The sequence below is a fragment of the Ciconia boyciana genome, chromosome 23 (assembly GCF_034638445.1).
Source record: "Ciconia boyciana chromosome 23, ASM3463844v1, whole genome shotgun sequence".
NCBI lineage: Eukaryota > Metazoa > Chordata > Aves > Ciconiiformes > Ciconiidae > Ciconia > Ciconia boyciana.
In genome coordinates, this window is record NC_132956.1 from 4,896,056 (window position 1) to 4,914,225 (window position 18,170).

The 18,170-nt window shown below is 51.2% G+C and overlaps 2 protein-coding genes across 11 annotated transcripts in view; one reads left to right on the plus strand and one right to left on the minus strand.

Moving 5' to 3' along the window:
- Positions 1-199: 199 nt before the first annotated feature.
- TAF11 (TATA-box binding protein associated factor 11) lies at positions 200-3,349 on the minus strand. Its single transcript, XM_072844946.1, has 5 exons — positions 3,125-3,349; positions 2,897-3,036; positions 2,460-2,547; positions 1,850-1,946; positions 200-709 (listed from the first exon to the last, which is right to left on the minus strand). Exons 1-5 carry the CDS (start codon positions 3,320-3,322, stop codon positions 579-581), a joined length of 654 nt encoding a protein of 217 aa, XP_072701047.1. The 5' UTR covers positions 3,323-3,349; the 3' UTR covers positions 200-578.
- A 2,172-nt stretch (positions 3,350-5,521) lies between these two features.
- Positions 5,522-18,170, plus strand: part of ANKS1A (ankyrin repeat and sterile alpha motif domain containing 1A) — a 110,448-nt gene continuing 97,799 nt past the window's right edge. For 9 of the 10 annotated variants that reach the window (XR_012046153.1, XM_072886253.1, XM_072886254.1 and 6 more), the window contains exon 1: positions 5,522-5,763. Coding sequence is in view for 9 of the 10 variants with exons in the window: in XM_072886253.1 (XP_072742354.1) it covers positions 5,558-5,763 (206 nt within the window). In the remaining variant the exon portion in view is untranslated. Of the gene's footprint in view, positions 5,764-7,026; positions 7,059-18,170 lie in introns of those variants that run through there. The other variant, XM_072886261.1, reaches the window with a different exon arrangement.

The following is an 18,170-nucleotide window of genomic DNA, read 5'->3' on the forward strand; positions in this document are numbered from 1 at the left end:
TCTAGACAGCTCCATAAAACCAGCTTAGTGATGACTGAGAAGCATCAGCTTTCAGCATGCGTGCCCTCACTTATGCTAATGGAACAATACATGCCCAAGGCAAGGCGAAGCTTCATGAACATGTTGGGGTTGGTTGAGACAGATCATCACATTGCACTCCCCCTCCTTTGAATCACACAAACACCATTACACAATTAGCTATTCCCAACAAGACTAAGAATATGATAACAAGTTTAATGTACAAAAAAAAAAGACACTTCTGTACACAGACACCACTACATCAGTATGACCCTGGTGGGTGAAGACACTGAAGACCTTGAATGCTCCTGTCCCTGCTCTGTTGAAGCAGAGGAGCTCAAGGCTCCAGGTCAGAGATTTGGCTCCTGCCTGCTTCTGCACAGTCCTCGGATGACAAGCCAGGCTTCAGCAGTGATGGCAGGGAGCCTCCCTGCAGTCACTTAAGCCTACACACAACGCTCCTGAAGGAGCTTCAGTCTTGTAGCTCTGCTGGAACTGTTGGGAGGTTCGCAACAGGAAGCTTGTTTTAACTTGTCTTCTCTCGCTGCTCTTGGGACCCTTCAGTGGAAGATGATCTTCTTATATTTGGAATTGGGGATCTGTCCTCGTGACTTGAGCCTCCTCACCGCCTCTCGCATGTGTTTGGGCTGCAGGGGTGGCAGCTCCCCCCACTTCTCACACACATCCAGTGCTAAACAAAAACGAAGGAGTTCACATGAGGACAGCTACGCTTAGCCAGTCTCTTGCTGTTTGAGCTTTAATTTTAAAGGCAACAGGTAACATTTTCATCCAGGGTTTACAGCTCACGTTTTGTTAATACACAAGAATGAAGCCACTTTGTGTGCTTCTTTTTGGCTGAAAGAAAAGTCACTCCTGGGGGCATTGATACCAGACCAGAATGAACTGCTTTTTAAGCCACTCCAGCTACTATGGAATACACTGGTTTCAATCACGCAAGAACTTACAATCTTAAACCTTCTGCTCTCAAGCCACCCCTGGGCTGGGTGGTGTGTTTTGGGGTTGTTGTGTACAGCAGCGACAGGAAGGTAAAACCTACAGTGGACTTACGGGCCAGTTTCTTTTCTATCATTTACAGTAATTATCATTCACGCCTCCTGCCAAGGACACGAAGCAATTAACAACATGAAGCAATTAACGACAGCAGTGAAGCTGCTTATCCAAACCGCCTCAGGCAACACAGCGCTGCAGAGACAGCAGCAGTAAAGCTGCATCACCCCGGTAATGGTGATCCCGGCACACATAGGCCACGCTTTGCGTGACAAGCCTATGCAAACTTATTGGCATCGAAACCAGTATCACCTCCTCCTCCAGCCCAAGCAGAGCAGGGACACAGCTGGGTCAGCCTCCCACCCGGTGTCCCAAAGAGATCTTGGCTCATCCCACAAAGGAAGACTCTTACAGGTTAAGAGGCTTAAATAACTCATTTCTCTCTGGGCTGAATTTGTCCACGGCAGTATTAACAAGAGATCCTTACTGCAGCCTGCTCACAGGTTGACTTACAGGGCAAGAACTTCTACGTCATCCTCCCTAGAGAGGATCAACCAGGAGGTCGGTGGTCACCAACCTCTGCTGACTCACGGGCAGTGATACTGATTGGATTAGAGGACTATGGGCAACACCACGCTTCACCCCTCTCTTGGCTTAGCCCTTAACTGCAGTGTTCTGCTGCTGCTGGAAGGCCAGAGGGCCCCGCGAGACAGCAAGACTGGGAACCACAACGTGGCCGGTCTTGGTCCACATCCTTCTGCTCTGCTTTAAGCAATGAATTCCCCCCGTATCTTTAACTTTTTAGTCAACATGTGCCACTCACCTTCCTCCACCACCTCCCCAACAAAGACCTTGGAGATGCCAGACATGGCGATAACGACGTTCTGAGAGACGGAGGTGCCGGTGATGGACTGGATCAGCTGCACGAGAGACAGACAGACAGTTGAGCGAGGGACACACAGCAATGGTGAAACGGTTTAACTCATATTTAGCAGTTTGAGCCTGTCAAATATCAACCAACAGCTAATGAAGTGCTTAGAAGAGGAATAATTGATCTTTAGAAATCGGTCCTATAGCTTTGGGCACGTGCTGGCTGTCAAGGTTTAGCTGACCCGTCATTCAGCTGCAGGCCCTGGACCAGCAGTCACTTTTTCCCGTTGCCTCACGGCCCCCCAGGCCCCCGTTATTTAAGATGAGCTCCTATTTAAACTGCGTAAGCCGTGCGAGGGCACTGAGCTAGAACCTAATGGGATAAGGTGATCTGAGGACAACGCTTTCAGCCACGGGGGCCGAGACGCAGCTGGAGGAGGGCGCACCGCAGAGCCAGCTCGTCTCGTGCAAGGCCTAGGCATGACCGCAGCCGGGCTTAGTAAGGCTCAGCCCGCTTGTTCTGCTCAGACTCCTTCTGTGGCGAAGCACTGTTGAAGTCGTACCCGTTTAATAGCAGCTTTGGGGAAAGCAGACCGGCGATACATCTCGTAACGATTCAACTGTTCTTCAGAAAAGGAAGAGACCAGTATTCTGGAGTGGAGAGAATTGATCGTTTACAGCAAAAATAAAAGTCTGAAGCTCTTCAGGCCACTGCCACAGTCCTGCAAAGCCCTTCTACTGTCCCAAGTCTCCTGCAGTACAAAACAGAGCCGGGAAGGGAAAGGCAGCGCTCCCGCGGTGCTAAGGTTTATAATGCAAAACGGCCGGGCTCGTTCGGGAGGGGAGGGATCGGGGACGGAGCTACAGACATCGTTAACCACGCGCTCATAAACCGGTTAAACGATTACTGCGGTTCCCAACAGCGCACCCCGTGCGGGGCGCGGTGCCCGCCCGAGCACCAGCCTCCCCAGGCGCCGCGGCCCGGCGCCCCGGCACTCACTGCATCTTCTGGATCTCGTCCTCGTCCACTTTGTGCTTCTTCTCCTTCCGCTCCTTCAGCTCCAGCTTCACCTTCTTGGCCGCGGACGGCTGCAGGTTGGGGTCCTCCCCGTCCGCCGCCTCCCCCTCCACGCTCCTCACCTGGGCGAGAGCGCAGCGCTCGGCTCGGCGGCCCCAGAGCCCGGCGGGGCCGCGCTCCCCCCTCACAGCGGGGTCGGCCCAGCCTCACCTCCCCGTCCGGCGCCTCCGCCTTGGGCTCGCCGTCTCCGCCAGCCTCTCCCGCCTCGCCCTCGCTTGCCGCCTCCGCGGCCGCCGGCTCCTCCGCGGCCGCCGCTCCATCCCCCGAGGGGGACGAGGCCGCGGGCGGCGCGTCCTGGTCGGCGGCGGCCCCGAGCTCCTCCCGGCCCGCTTCGCCGGGATCCGCCATCGCTTCGCCCAGCGCCGTCGCTGCCTGATGACGCGACGCGACGCTACGGCTGCCGCGAAGGGCCGCGCCTTTCCGGCGGCGGGGCGGGGCCTGTCGCCAGGGCAACGGGCCTGCGGCTGCGGGTGAGGCGTGGGGCCGGGCTGGGGGGGGACTAGGGTGGGGAGGGCTGGGGGACTGGGGGAACTGGGGGACTGGGGTGGAAGGGCTGGAGGGACTGGGGGGACTGGGGTGGGAAGGGCTGGGGCCACTGGGGGAACTGGGGTGGGAAGGGCTGGAGGGACTGGGGGGACTGGGGGAGCTGGGGTGGGAAGGGCTGGGGGAACTGGGAGAACTGGGGTGGGAAGGGCTGGGGGAACTGGGGGACTGGGGTGGGGAGGGCTGGGGGAACTAGGGGGACTGGGGAACTGGGTGGACTGGGGGACTGGGAGGACTGGGGGACTGGGGTGGGGAGGGCTGGGGAACTGGGGAACTGGGGGGACTGGGGTGGAAGGGCTGGGGGGACTGGGGGGACTGGAATGGGAAGGGCTGGGGGACTGGGGGGACTGGGGTGGGAAGGGCTGGGGCGACTGGGGGGACTGGGGGAGCTGGGGTGGGAAGGGCTGGAGCCGGTGCTGGGGCACGGGGGGGCGGCCGGGGCGAGGGGAGATCCGGGGCGAGCGTGGGGTGAGGGAGGCCCTGCGGGGAGCTGGGCTGGTGGCTGAGGGGGGAGGGAGGCTGGGGGCCGGGGGCCGGGCGGGTCCCCTCTAGCTGTGGGCATCTTTTGCGTAGAAACAGAGAAAAAACTGGATGTTAAAAAGGACAGACGTTACAGCGGGGCGGGGCGGGCGTGCACAGCTCAGTCTGGGCCCTGATGGAAGTTACCAACAAGCCAGACCTCCTCGAGGTGTCACGGCGGGTTTCCCGCTGATTTTGTGTCTCGGGAGCAGGGGCCGGTTTGGACAGGCTGGCGCGGTCCATCTTCTCCAATGTTCCCTTCTAACAGGTCCCTCTCCGGCAGCAGGGAGCGAGGCTCGGGCTGCGGCACGGTGTGGGGCAGCCCTGGCACCCACATCCCCGACCACCCTGGCCCCTCCTCGGCCTCCGGATCCTGACCCGCTGCTTGCTTGCTTTGTTCATTACGCTGTAAAGCGGGACAACCTTCACCCGCTTCACAGGACTGCAGGGTTCATTCCGGCATGCGAAGTCCTGGAATGCCTTTGGCTAAAGGTGCTAAATACGTGAAATTTCCACCAGCTCCTTTACGCATCCTCCTCCTCCTCTCTGCGGTTCGGTGGTCCCGAGCCCCCGGCAGGGAGGTAATGCTGCGTGTGGAGACCCAGACGAACACTCAGCGGCGTGAGGCCGGTGGTGCTTTAGCTGGGTGCCGAGGCTGTGATCTCCTGCGAGTCTCCCATGTGTGTGGTGCAAGAGGGGATGGGGACGAGCTCCCTTCACCTCCCTTAAGCGCGAATTGCGCTGTGACGAGCTTCCCCACGCACGGGGATCGAAAACCGCCTGAGTCAAACTGTGCAACTCCCCTTTGAGGGAGAGAGCAGCGCTAGCTGTTAGTGCTGATATTGTTAATATCACGTTCAAATGAACCATCTGGCCGCATTTGAATTATTTTTATGCTGGTTTCTAGCATTATACAGCGGATAAGTGCTTGTAACCGTTTCACTTCCCAGTGTAGGCTGATCCTCAGCCTGCAATGCAAAACACCGCGCCTCCCCAAAGGCTTCCCTGTGGGAAAATAGCTGCGAAATTACCCGTGAATATTCATCCTCCCAATAAATACGTGGAGGGAAAACCCTGGCAAAGATATTCCTCCTTGATATATGTCCTCCTTTATATACATTCTGCTTTTATACGTGGTCTTCTGTGTATACACCCCTGAGCTACTGCCCGGGGGTGTTTTATAGAAACCTGGGAGATGGGATTTGACCAAAAACCGCCTCTTTCACCCTGCAGCACGTGCCGGAATCCCGCTTTTATATTATTCACGCGTTCAACGAATAAAATTAACTCAAACGAGCCAAAAAATGAGGTGGAGAAAAGGGTTCCTTGAAAGAATAACCCAGCGGGGGGGCGGAGCTGCGGGGAGGCGGGCGGGGCCTCTGGCGGGGAGATGGGCGGAGCCTCCCCCAGTCTCCGCCCCCCTCGACCCCGCCTCCCCGCAGGCCCCGCCCCGGAAGGCCATTCGGGGGGCGTGGCTTGGCGGGAGGCGGCGGCGGCGGGCGGCGGCGGCCGGGCCGGGCCATGGGGAAGGAGCAGGAGCTGCTGGAGGCCGCCCGTACGGGGAACCTGCCCGCCGTGGAGAAGCTGTTATCGGGGAAACGTCTCAGCTCCGGCTTCGGTGGCTCCGGGGGGGGAGGAGGAGGTGGAGGAGGCGCCCCGGGGGGGGGAGGCGGCGGAGGAGGCAGCGGGAGCGGCGGTGTGGGGCACCCGCTGTCCAGTCTCCTCAGGTGAGCGCGGCCTGGGAGGCTGAGGGGTTGGGGGCGGGGGGGCTCAGGGCTGTGGAGGGGCTGTAGGGCCGAGGAGGAGGTAGGGGGTCTGGGGAGGGGGCTGCGGGCCTGGTAAGGGGGAGGCTGTGTGGGCTTGGGGGGCTGGTGGGTTGTGAGACAGAAGGGACATATATAGGGGAGGGGGACCGAGAGGCTGCAGGGCCATGGGGTGGGAGATGGCGAAGGTAGGGAGAGTGTGGTTGGGGCCCAGCTCTGTGGGGATTTAGAGCAGTGGGGTGTATGGGGATGGGGTGCTGCAGGGCCATGGGGCTGGAAGAGGGGTGTACGGCCTGGGGAGATTCAGGGGCACGGGGCAGGGGATGGTGTGTGGGGCTGGGGACCTGTAGGGCCGTGCAGCCGGGGGGGGAGCGTGTGTCTGTGGGGCTTGGGGGGGCTGTGGGTGAGAAAGGAGATGTGGGCTTTTGGGCTGTTGTAGAACTGTGGGGAAGGTAGGGAGTATGCAGCCATGTTGATAGGGGTGGAGGAGGCAGGAGCTGTGGGTCTGTAGGGGTGTGGGGCTAGAAGGCATGAGCTGGGGTTTGTGGAACAGGGCTGTGGGCTGTGGAGGAATGAGGGGCAGGGAGGCAGCTGTAGGGGTTTGGATGTGCTCTTGGGGTGGAGCACGTGGGTGAGAGGGCTGTGGGACAAGGGGCTGTTGGAGGTCCCTAGGGCTCAGTGGTGTGGGCTGGAGCCCTGGGGGACGTGGATGTGGGCTGCAGTGCTGCGAGTGCGGAGGGACTGGGGAGGCCGGTCCCCTGGAGGTCTGGGCCAGCGTGGGCCAAAGGAGGAGGCACATGGTGTGGGAACTGGGGGGCCGAGGGGATGGGTTGAGACGTTACAGTGGGCTGTGATGGATGTGGGGCACACGGTGCGTGAGGATGGGGCTGGGGGAGCCCTGAGGGTTTGGTGCTGCCCGTGGGACCAGAGGTGTGAGGAGGCCGTGCTGGAGGGGGCTAGCGGTGGAGCCCCTTGGGCTCGTGCGCCCTGAGGCGAGGAGTGGCAGGGGCCGGCGGGCTGGGAGGGGAAGAGGAGGCTGTCTGGAGCGGGCGCTTCCAGGGCTGGCTGCTGCCCTCGGTGGCATGTCCCCCGGGGCTCGGACTGCTGCAGGCTACGGGGTTGTGGATGCCTGCTGGTTACCTTCGGTAGCTGTAGACTGGTGTAACTGGGAAAACGTGATGCGTTTGGAGGAGGACTCCAGGTCAGGGTGCTAGCAGAGGCTGCTGACTCTGAAGCCAGGACATGTGTAGGTTCCCACGGTGAGGAGAGCTGCTGGATGAATTTACTGGGACAGATGTGCAATCGGGTGTTTGGCAAGGTGTCCTCTCCCTGCTCTTGCTCTGTGCACGCTCGCCCTTCCTCAGTAATTTTCGTGGCTTGCAGTAACACCCTTCTGCTATGGTACTCAAATCGGCGGTGGCCGGTGGGGCTTGGGGGTCAGCCGTGCTGGGGGCTGCACAAGCAGATGGAGGGCAGAGTCATTTGCTTTAACATTTAAAGTACCGTGCTGTGTGATTTGCTCTGTTTTGAAGCTCTTAGACCTTTGTTAGTTTTTTCTTCTCCCCTTTTTTTTGGCATCTCCTGAGGAAACCACTTGCTGGTGCGTTTTTTGAGTTGCATCATTTTGCCATTTCAGCTTCTCTGCTGGAAATGCTGCTGTTCCTGTTCCCTGAGCAACTGGTTTATACTGGGACGGGGGAGGAGATTTGAGTCTAGCGCCGAGTGACATGGTCACTGTGCGGCCTGACTATTAAGAAGGATATGACTTGCCCATTTGTGGCCAAATTTGATCCATTTTTCCTTTCACATAACCTTATCAGAACTCTGCTCTTGCATGTTGAGCTGAATGGCAGAGACCCGCTAACACGGAGAGCTTGTGCTTTCCTGGTGTGTACATTTGCTTCTCTGAAATGTAAATCTGCTCTTGGGTCGAACTTTATTCTTCTCTTTTAATATATTAAAGGCTCTGAGTCCTTGTTTTGAGTGGGAAATGGCTCTGCCCACTTCAGGCTTGTCTACGTTGGAAGATGGATGTACTTGCAGGGTGTTTAGATAAAGTGGAGAGGGTCAGTGAGTTAAATACACACCACGAGTGTTATCAGCCTCTTGTTCTAACAGCTCCGCCGCACTTTCCGACAGTGCGTGGTGACAACAGCGACCTTTTTTCCCCGGTAAGACAACGGCTTGTGATACCAGCTGATTTGTGGAATGGGCAGGCTGTTTGATGTCTGATCAGTTAGCGTGATTTTTCACATGTAAACGTGGTTTCGTGTGTAGACGCGTATCTGAAGGATGGTGGATGTCACAGCTGTCATTCACAGCTTCTGTGTTCATTAACTCGACTGTCTGAAATGTCTGTCAGTTCACACTATAACGATCCATTTCTCCCACCAAACTTCCCAATCCCTGAACCGTTTTCTCTCTGCTGCTGAGTTACTGTCAGGCTTTTTGCATGCTTATGATGGTGGTTCTCGCTCTGGAAGCGTGTTGGTGTTCCCAGCATGTTGGGAGTCATTGCAGCGCATCGTTAACTTGCTGCGTGAAATCTGCAGCATCATCCCTGGATTTACAGCAGTTTGCATGCACACCCCACGTGGATGCTCGCCCTGAGCGTGATTGCAAACCTGAGCAGATCGTGGCCTCAATACCACCTTTGTACGAGCAGTGGCTGCAGTCTTCCTCGATCTCAGCGTTACAAACGCCGGGCAGCGACCGTGAGGATAGTCTGCTCTTACCTGCAGTCACCTCTTGCAAAACTGGCAGTGGGGTGGGAGTTCAGGGGGCCACGGTGTGTGGGGAAGCAGCGGGTAGCTGGGGATTGTTCGAGGGCTTGGGTGCTGCAGGGAATGATGCATGCTGGATATTGAAAATGGACTTTTAACTATTTAGAGGCTTTCTGAGTGTTTCTGGTGCTCTGTCAACTTGTTGGGCTTTTACTTTGGGTTAAATGACTCCACGTGAGAAGACTTGTGCTTGTTTTACAGTGAGGAGGTTTTTATGAGAAACAGCTGCTAAATTTACCTGCAAGGAGAGTCTGACAATTGTTTGGGGAGCAGCTGGGACAAGCTGGGCAGTGTTCAAAACTGTTTTCTGTAGCCTGGGCTCAATCTAAGTGATTGCTTAGCATCCTGGTGTGGCTGTGAGATGGCTCGAAGATGTACAAGCTCCGCTGAAAGGTTTATTACAGTAGCAAACATACTCCTTCGTGTCCCCTTAGTACAGCAGCATAAGGTTGGATTTTAGGGATTGAGTTTCCAAAAAAAAAGTAGCCAGACTAAGTTTCAAAGTAGCCTTAGTGCATTGGAGAAGAAATTTGGACAGTTGTCTTCTGCCTGTGTGTCGCCTTAGCTCTGTTGTGGTCTGTTTTCATTCTGCAAAGTGTGAAATTAACTCTTGCCCCTGGTGCCAAGCCTGATTACTGACTTCTTTGCTCATCTCTTGATGTGCATGATTCCTCCGGAACACCTTCGCCTGCGGTTTCCCTGCTTCCCGGGGGCAGGGAGGATGTTGCAATAAGTTCTTCACAGCAGGCATGGTATTTAATTATAGCTAACTTTGCCTTTCTGTACTCTTTTAAAAATAACTTCAAGGGTTTGGAAACAGGGAATATGAAGTTTTGTCTGCCCGACACTTCATGGAAAGTCAAAGATTGGCAAATTAAAGGGACCTGATGCTGTAGGAGGAGGGTGGAAGGGCAGAGGTAACAGAAAAGACTTTGCGCAGTGTCCGCCCCACCAACCCCTGCCTTCTCCGGAGTATGGCATCCCGAGGTGTGCAACAGGTCAAGAACAACTTTGGAATAACTTTAAAGCTAAAAGGTTTTCTCTTAAATACCCCCCCCCGCCATGATGATTAGATGCATTTTCTAAATTAAAAACAGTAAATATGGACTGGACATGTGCCCAGAGAAAGTCACGGTGCCAATTAAGTGGAAGCATTAATGGAAGTGTTAAGTTGAGGGAGAATGCTAAGGTGCTTCACTTGGTGGCTAACTTCTTATCAAGGCTCTGCAGTGCAGGAAAGCTGCTTAAACAATAGATGTCTTCAGTGCTGGTGGGTAAAGAAATCACAAAATAGGTATCTGGAGCAGGGATTTAGTTTTTGTATGTATGATAAAGCTGTACCTGAGAGAATTTAGGTTACAAAGCTTTGTCATTGAGATTCAGAAGTATTTAGACAAGGGGGTAAGACTGCTTTTATCCTTGCTCAGAAGTGGGTCCTGCTGCAAGCTTCTGGCAAAACGGCCTTGTGCCTTTTATAAGAGCCAAACACGATTTCTTAGTTGGGCACCTGTGAAAAGCGCCTCTGACACCCGTGCCATTGCCTTGCAAAACAGCAGTCAGCCTGCAAGACGAGAGGATGGCCAAAGCTGGTGGGGTAGGGGTCTAGATCAACTGTGAGGAAAAGACAGGTTACTTTAATTTTAAGGTTGTGCGTGGTGTGGGAAGCTTTACCTTTACCAATGCTAGAACATGGGAACTTTTCTTCCCCCTCGGCTGTGGTGGAGAAGCCTGTCCATGGTCAGTTCTGTACATTCCGTGTTTTCCCTTCCTCAAACAACTTCTAGCAGCCTTCCTCCTTTTGCGCGGTGATTTTGATTCCTGGTCCTGCTGAAGCTGCTCACATATTTAAAGATACCTCCTGATAAGGGAGCTGCTAAGCTGTCCTCCACCTCCCAAAGCTCGTTCCAAGAGCAGAGTCGTAAATGCTCGTCTGGGCTGGCACAGCTCCCTTGTTCCTTCCTCCGTCTGATTTCGGGTCTCTTTGATGTCAGCACGGTGTTTAGTTCCTTTTTTTTTTTTTAAAGTCGCACTGTTTGGACTACCTGTTCTCAAAAGACCATCTCCCCTTCTGAGGTGCCGGTCCCAGCTTTTTCTGCGCAGTTCTGCAGCGTTTCAGACATCTGAAAAATATAGTTTTGAATTAGGTACAGAACAGCTATTTCCTGGAAGAAACAGGCATGTTTGTGGGCATGGTGTGGGAAGCTGCATTCCCATTATTACACCTGGTAAGCGTTTGTGTTGAGCTGGGGGACTGGTCTGAGCTGGGACACTAATTTTGTGCCTTTTTTTTTTTTTACAAAGAGAGCAAATGCCGGTCCATAAAGTCATAGAAGATGCCCCTGGCAGTAAATTCTGTGGAACATGTTGTTTTATCACATAAACTTAACTGCCTACCATGTTTATTATAATTTAAATGTGAACTTTGTCAAGGTCTGAGGCTTTCATACTTCCTGCTTAGATCACTGAGCTGAGCCCTTTGGGTGCGAGACGTGCACAAACTCCAAACAAAATCACCAATTTCTGCAGGTAAGCAGGAAGCGAGATGTGATAGACTGTGATAAGCCACACGAGAAGGAAATGCATAGATAGAATTAAAGATAAAGTCTCTCCCTAGGGGGTGAATGTGCCACGATGTAACACTAGAAATGTTAGGCAGGAAAATAAACCTCGGTGGAAAGCTAATGTGAATAAGGGAACGCAAGCGGCAGGTTGAAGTAATAGGAAGGATATGGGGAGGATGAGAAGCAGCAGAGGAGAGGGAGATTGGTTTCTGGCTTTTTCTGAAGCAGATGGTGGGGCTTACAAAGAGGTGGTGGCTTGCCAGGGTTTGGGGGGAGGCTTGGCTTCATGCTGCCGTCCACACAGCCTCTGGGATCTGCTCACGTAGCGCGATCATTGGGATCTGTTCAGGGCCTGGAAATCTGCTGAAAGCTGGGTCCAGGAGTCTGATGCAGATCTCCGCTCCTTGATCGTACCCTAGCCGCTCCATTTTTCAGAAGCTATCTCATATAGCACGGGCAAAAGAATTTCTTGAGGATCAGTGAGCATCTAGAGATAATATCAACTTAATGTAAACACAGCTTAATGCTTATAAGCAAAAGCAAGTCCAGAAATCCCAAATGCTTTGTGAATCCATGAAGTTCCTTGGGTTTTAGGCACAGAGGCTGCAGAATTTGGATTTTTTTTTTTCTGCTTCACTGTGAAGTTAAAGGCAGAAAGCAACAAAGCAATCTGTGGCCTGAAATATCAAGCTGCATTCAGTAGGTTTTGCCAGTAGCAGTAAGGGATGAATTGTGTTAAAGCCAAATCTGCAGAAAAAGCTTTTTATTTTCATCTATTGATGTGAAAAGACTGGATCTTTGTCGACGAGAAGGGAAACTGAGGCTGGTGTTGAGCCTCGGATTGTGTACGTAATCTTCTGTAAGTGTATCAAGGAGAAACTTCTGCTGTGACTTAGGACTTTTTTGTATACATCTGTTGTGGGAAAGGGTTCAGTTGTTGCTTCACAGAAGCCACAGCAAGTGTTCTAGTCAACTTGCAGCAGTTATTACTGGTGAGTATTTTGTTTGGTTTAGGAAATGACATGGTGCAATGGCTGAACATTTAAAGTAGCTTCAAATAGTCCAAATGTGGTTAGAGTCAGAAAAATTATTTCTAGTTTAAAAAAAGTGGGGTTTCAGATTTGTTCTTGTGCAGCTGAATGATTTAAAGAGATTATTTGTTGGTGCTACACGTTCTCCCAGTGGTCTGAGAGTCTGTCTGCAGCCTTTCTGCCTGCTGCATTTCCACTGGGAAGGGAGGTCCCGCTCGGACGGTGCAGCTGACTGGGGGAAAAAGAGGAATTGCCCCATACGTAGTAGAGAAAAGGCTGTTAGTGTGTCTGTCCGTTCACAGGTGTATTGTTATTGTGCTATGTGGGGCCAGGTCTTGTGATTAAGTGGCAAGTCCTGCAGTGTTTGGCTGAGATAGTGGCAGGGGACAGCAGCTCGGCTCCAAGGTCCAAGCTTCCAGGATTGTGTAAAGGTGCAAACAAAATATTTCCCTCTCTTTCCCTTCCCCCATAAAAAGGAAGTCGCTCCTGGTGCGTTTGCATAAAACAGGGCTGTGTTAGAAATCATGACTGGGTCTTTCACTCTTCTTGGTGCTGTGATTAATAATCTCGCCCACTTTTAAAGTGTCTTCTATTCCACACCCTACCATGCAAACAGCTAAGCAGGGCAGATCTCTCTCTAATTAGATACCTGAACGCTGGTATTGCTAAGAGTATTAGTGCCACAGGCATTAGGTGTGCACCGGCTCTTTTTCTGTGAATTGTTTTCTAAGCACTTTTAAAATAATTCAGCAAGGCTACAAGTATTGGCAGTGGCTCTTAAGCGTTTTGTATCTGTGTGATCTTCTAATTCAGCTCTGGAATGTTTTATTTGCATGCCTTGGTCAGCATGATTCTGTGATTAGGGTTGTGTCTGGGGAGGACTGGGGTTTTTGTGCCGTAAACTTGCTGTGGGACCTCGGAGAAGTCACGTTAGCTGTGTCCTGCTTTGCTCGCCTAAGCCGCGGATGCTGTCTCTTCCACTGTAAGAGAACTTGGTCTTTATGTAGCACCCAGGGCTTGCTTGGCGTGCACATGAAAATTGTGTTGTGTAGGTGGCTCCCCTTTCTTTGAAACTCTGTTGGGAAAATTTTGTCCTGCTTCCTTCCAGACACGCCGTGTGCAGTCTGAGGTTTCCATGCCACGCACGCAGAGGGCAGCGACCTGGCGCTGCCTGGTTTGGTTGGCAGAAAAGATGGTTAGAAGTTGGAGGGAGGTGCAGCGGTGCTGTGGAGGGTGTGGAAGAGCTGAATTAAACGGGTAAGGAGTTGGGAGCAGATGTGAATTGACTGAAGTGGTGCAGGCTTCGAGCAAAATGCTCCGAGCGCAGCACGTCGGATAGGAATCTCTCTGTTAACTCTGAGTAATAGTGTCTTAACTGTGTAGGCAGTGACTCAAAACCTCTGTGACTGGCTCTGTAACATAGGTGGGTGTCCAGGCTGGGGTGAATTCTTCTGGCTATTGACTTCCCATCAGTCTTTACCCGGGTGCCGAGTCCTCCAGTGTCCTGGGACTTGCTCTCTTGGGAGTGCCAACGTGTTTGTCAGACGGAGGGTGAGAAGACATTAGCTTAATTTTCACTTTGCTTTGAGAGTTTCTCAGCAGGGTGTTTTGAAGTGCCAAACAGGTTTTGGAAATATCCGTATGCTCATACAGGTTACCTCAAATACTCCATGAGGCAGTTACTGTGGGCTGAGATGTGGTGTGAGGAGCATTAGGTGGGTCAGGATGTTAGGTGAGGAGTGTTAGATGGGTCAGATTGTGTTGAGGATGCTGAGGATGTCAGAGCCAAGGCTGACAGATGCCAGGATTTAAATAGCTGGAGTATCCCCATGCGTTGCTGAGGGCAGGAGCAGAGCTGAGGAGGCAGGGCTCCCAGGGTGATTTTCCAATTGCTAGGTGACACTCCTTCCTAGGAGCATCATTTTACAGCTCTTAGCATTCGCAGGGCTCACATAAGATTTGTGCTCTGCCCCATTGTGGGAGGAACAGTGAAATGCATCCATGACATGCAGTTTACTTATTTTCCATGTCCTGAACAAGACTGGCTCAAGAGCTGGCTGGACTGTCCTAAACAGCTGTAAGAAGCCCAAGGACTGAGAAGGTGGCTTGTGTGCAGGGTGCCCCCAGGAGCGGTTTGAGCTAGGCGCTGATGGTTTGGTTAAAATGCCAGGTGCCATCTTGCAATTTGCATCTTGAAGACTTTAGGGCTCACTTTATTATGCTGGAATTGGCAGCTGCATTCAGCGCGTCCATGCAGGGGGATTTCTCTGTTCTTAGCTTGATGGCAGAGCGGATGCTTGTGAGACTTGAGTGGATGTTTGTGAGATTCCCTCGTGGCTTTTTGATCTGTATACCCCAACTTATTATCCTACCATTGAGCTGTGTGTAGGAATTTCAGGACCAAAACCACAGCTATGCATGTAAACAAATATGGGATGTTTGCGCAATGACATACTGACATTTCCATAGCCTCGTTCCCCTCTACTTTTGTCTGCAGTCCCGAAACTGAAGAAATGTCACTACAGATTTGAGTACATCCAGAGTGCTCTGCGTTTCGAAGGCAGGAGCTACGCCGAGTTCAGCTGGACACCGAATGTTTAACAAACGTGTTTTGGCACTTAATGCAATTGGAAGGCTACAACTAAGCTTGTCCAGCAGTTAGCTGCTGAGAGCGGTGGTCTTGTCCTCCCCCATTTTCTTTCCCTGGTATTCGAGTTGTTGTGTGGCTCTGCCAGAGTGAATCACTCCAGCTGGCTGATCTAACAGAAAACTTTTGTTTTGTGAGGCTGCACGGTTCCTAGACCCAATAGGAGGGAAATAGCAGAAATGTGCAGGTGACAGTACGGAGGAGTAGGTTCTCCCCTTCTCTTTTGCTTGGAGAGCAGTTGTCCTGCTCTCTGCATGCAGTAATTTGTGTCTGCATATGGACTGCCTAAATAGCATGTGTTTATGGAAGTGGAGCTGCTCAGCTTGGTGACGTGGGTCCTATGCTACTCTGGCTGATTAAGGCTGTTTGGCAGAGAACTGAACTTTCCTAAAGATGAATGTATGAAACAGTGTTTGATATATTAGGAGCAGCTGAGCCAAGACACAGTGTTCATCCAGTGGGGTTTTTTTAAATGTAATGCACTGTTTTACTGAGATTGAAGGAAAGCAAGCAGGATATTAAAAAAAATGAGTGAAAGATGTGATACAGAATAGAGGTAATACGTACAGATTACACCTGCGTTCATCCCAGACCCAAAGGGAAAGCCCCCTCCCAGCTGCACTTGGCCAAGGATAAGACAAGTTCCTGGAGGCTGAGCTCCTTCCATCGTAGTGCCCGGAGGGGCTGCTTCGCTGGCCAGCAGCAGATAACATGTGTTAATGCCTCGACTCCCATGTGAGCCCTTTGCCTTTCATGAGGAGCTTACACTGAGCTGAATTCAGCCTCTGTGTGCAGCTCTTTGTGGGGACTCGATGAAGACGATCCTTCTGCCTTTCTAGAGAGTGCTCGTCATCTGGTGGGTGAGCTTTCTGCTGGGTGCTCTGCTGAGCTTTCCCAGCACGTCTGTAGCCTTCCAGGCTGTGCCATCCACTCCTCTGCCGCTTTCCGCTCCACGGATACAGCTGCTTCTCAGTAATGCTCTGGCTATGGGAATCGTTTCAAGGTGAAGTGTCCTCTTGAAATGAGGAAGGTGCATTTAAATATGATGGCTGTTTCCTCTTGTCATTGACACTGGGTACAAGGTCCTGTCCAGTGCTGAGATGGCACTGTCTCTGGCCCAAAGAGCTCGCTCTGGAGTTCAGCTTAGTCATGGAAATGAAATAAATCCTATTTCACAGAAACTGGTAAAAATAAAACTGTTGAGGATTGATTTGTTTCTATAGCAACAGACTGGAGAAGCTAATACAGCTGCTCTCTGCAGAAGGGAGAAAAACATAAATTGAAATGTTAGTCCACCTGGGACGGTAGCTGTCAGCAAAAGAAAGATCTTCGATAGTCTGATGGAGGGGTAAAATGCTTAATTAAAGACGGAGGGCAGGAAGATGTGAGCTGCATTTGGAAGGAAATGGGTGCTGGACTGTGTGAACGTGCCCTCTTTTCTGTGCGAAACCTGGAGAGCCTGGATTATGTCCTCAGAGCTATTTATATCCTATTTAAGGACCGCTTTCTGAACTTGCCTGCCACCCTCTCATGGATGGGGAAATGCCCTGCTTAAAGTAAGGCAGTGCTTTAATGCCCTTCGGTACCAGGGTGTTCATCATGTCAAGTGCACATTTTTAAACCTGAATTTAAAATGACTTTCTGTCCTGCAGTGAATCACCATGGCTTGATTGAGAAATGTTCAAGGTTTATCGGGGAATCTCTTTGTTGCATGAACTGGGAGACAACCTTTGAGAAGTTTGGATGAATATCTGAGCTAAATTTTCTTGATTATCCTTTAACTCAAACTGAATGTGGAGCTGGATGCTCCATAACAACGTGTGCCAGGGCAGAGTTTTCCATAAATGTATCCTGGAAGAAATCCTGTAAAGCACCCAGACTGCTGGATAAGGTGCTTGAATTTAAAACTATTTTTATCTGTGCAGTGTGTAGATTTGTGTAGGTTTTACCTAAACAAAGAGTTGTAGCAGACTAGTACATACAGTGGGGTTGAGGTGGCTGTTTTCCCCCACGGTTAGTAAAGGTGAACTGCTTAAATGTTTGAGACCCTAAGATGCCATGTGCTGAGACCACACATGTATACGTACGTTCTTGATGATGTATCCCACCTTGCATGGCTGTTAAGTGTTTCAGATTAAAATCAGTATATACACCTGAAACTAGCAGGATGTTAATGAAATTACAGAAAAAAGTTGCTTTTAAAAACAGGAGTGTGTGCGCAAGGCTTTTACTGGGCTCTCTGAGAGTGTGTTATTTAGCTTAAGGAAAGTCGGAGCTTGACTTCATGTTGTTTAGGTTTGGTAAACCCAGATTACATTAGCACTCTTCCCTTGTTATTTAAACACTTGGTTTCTTTTAAAGGGAAATTAAATTTAAAAATAAACCTCGAGCTTTTTCCAGCTAAAAGGAAGTGTCTGTAGTGCCGCATCCTAAGGATGCAAGAACACAACCTTGCCTAAAAGTGAGTGGCATAAATATTATGTAAATATATTATCTCATTAGATTTCTATCTAATCCTATTGCCTGCTGTTTTTCAGATTCTTAGGGCAAACAAGGCTGAAGGTGTCATAGGTGGTCTTTCAAATCTAATCTTGAAGTGGGTTGAAAATTAGGTGAAATGACTTTTTGCCTCATCCTAATTAAGAGAGTATGAGAAATCCTTTCAAGTTTGGCATCACAAAGTAAATTGGTTATAAAATATAATCTGATTAAAGAAGCCTGGTGCCTGGTAAGGTTTGAAGCCTTCCCGTGCAATGATACAGATGAGCTCCCCAGACCCTTCCTTACCGCTCTTAATTTCAAAAATCAGCACAATTTTTTTTAGAAAGTGGGAACAGGATTAAGATAAAGCCTTGAACTCTGGAGACTTCAAAGTTTTGCATTCTGGTCTTGGTTCTTTTGCAAGGGTTGTGAAGTCCATCGGATGACTTAAGGGACTATATGTCCCGTGGACTTTGGGTTTTTTGCTAGTACTTCTTTCCAGGGTTTTTTCAAGCCACGGTTTCTTGCTGCACAGTGTTAAGTCTGATAAAGCGTTGGCTGTCATGTAAGAGACATTTAAATGACCTCGATTCATCCTGTGATCCCCCGTGGATGTCTTCTGGTTGTCTTGGAGTGTCGTTAGTAACTACCTTGGCGTGATTTAAAATTGCTTGCGTTCCCCTTGTGACGTTGGGCTCTCTTTACAGCCTCATTTCAGCCTGGTGGAGTCTGAAGCCATATGTCTGAACCCCTATGGCTCATCTCCATTGAGTTAAACAGCTGAAAATACAGAGAACTTGGAGGACATGCATAATTAGTGCTGGATTTGGCATTTTGGAAATATTTCCTTTAACCTCAAGGGGAGTTA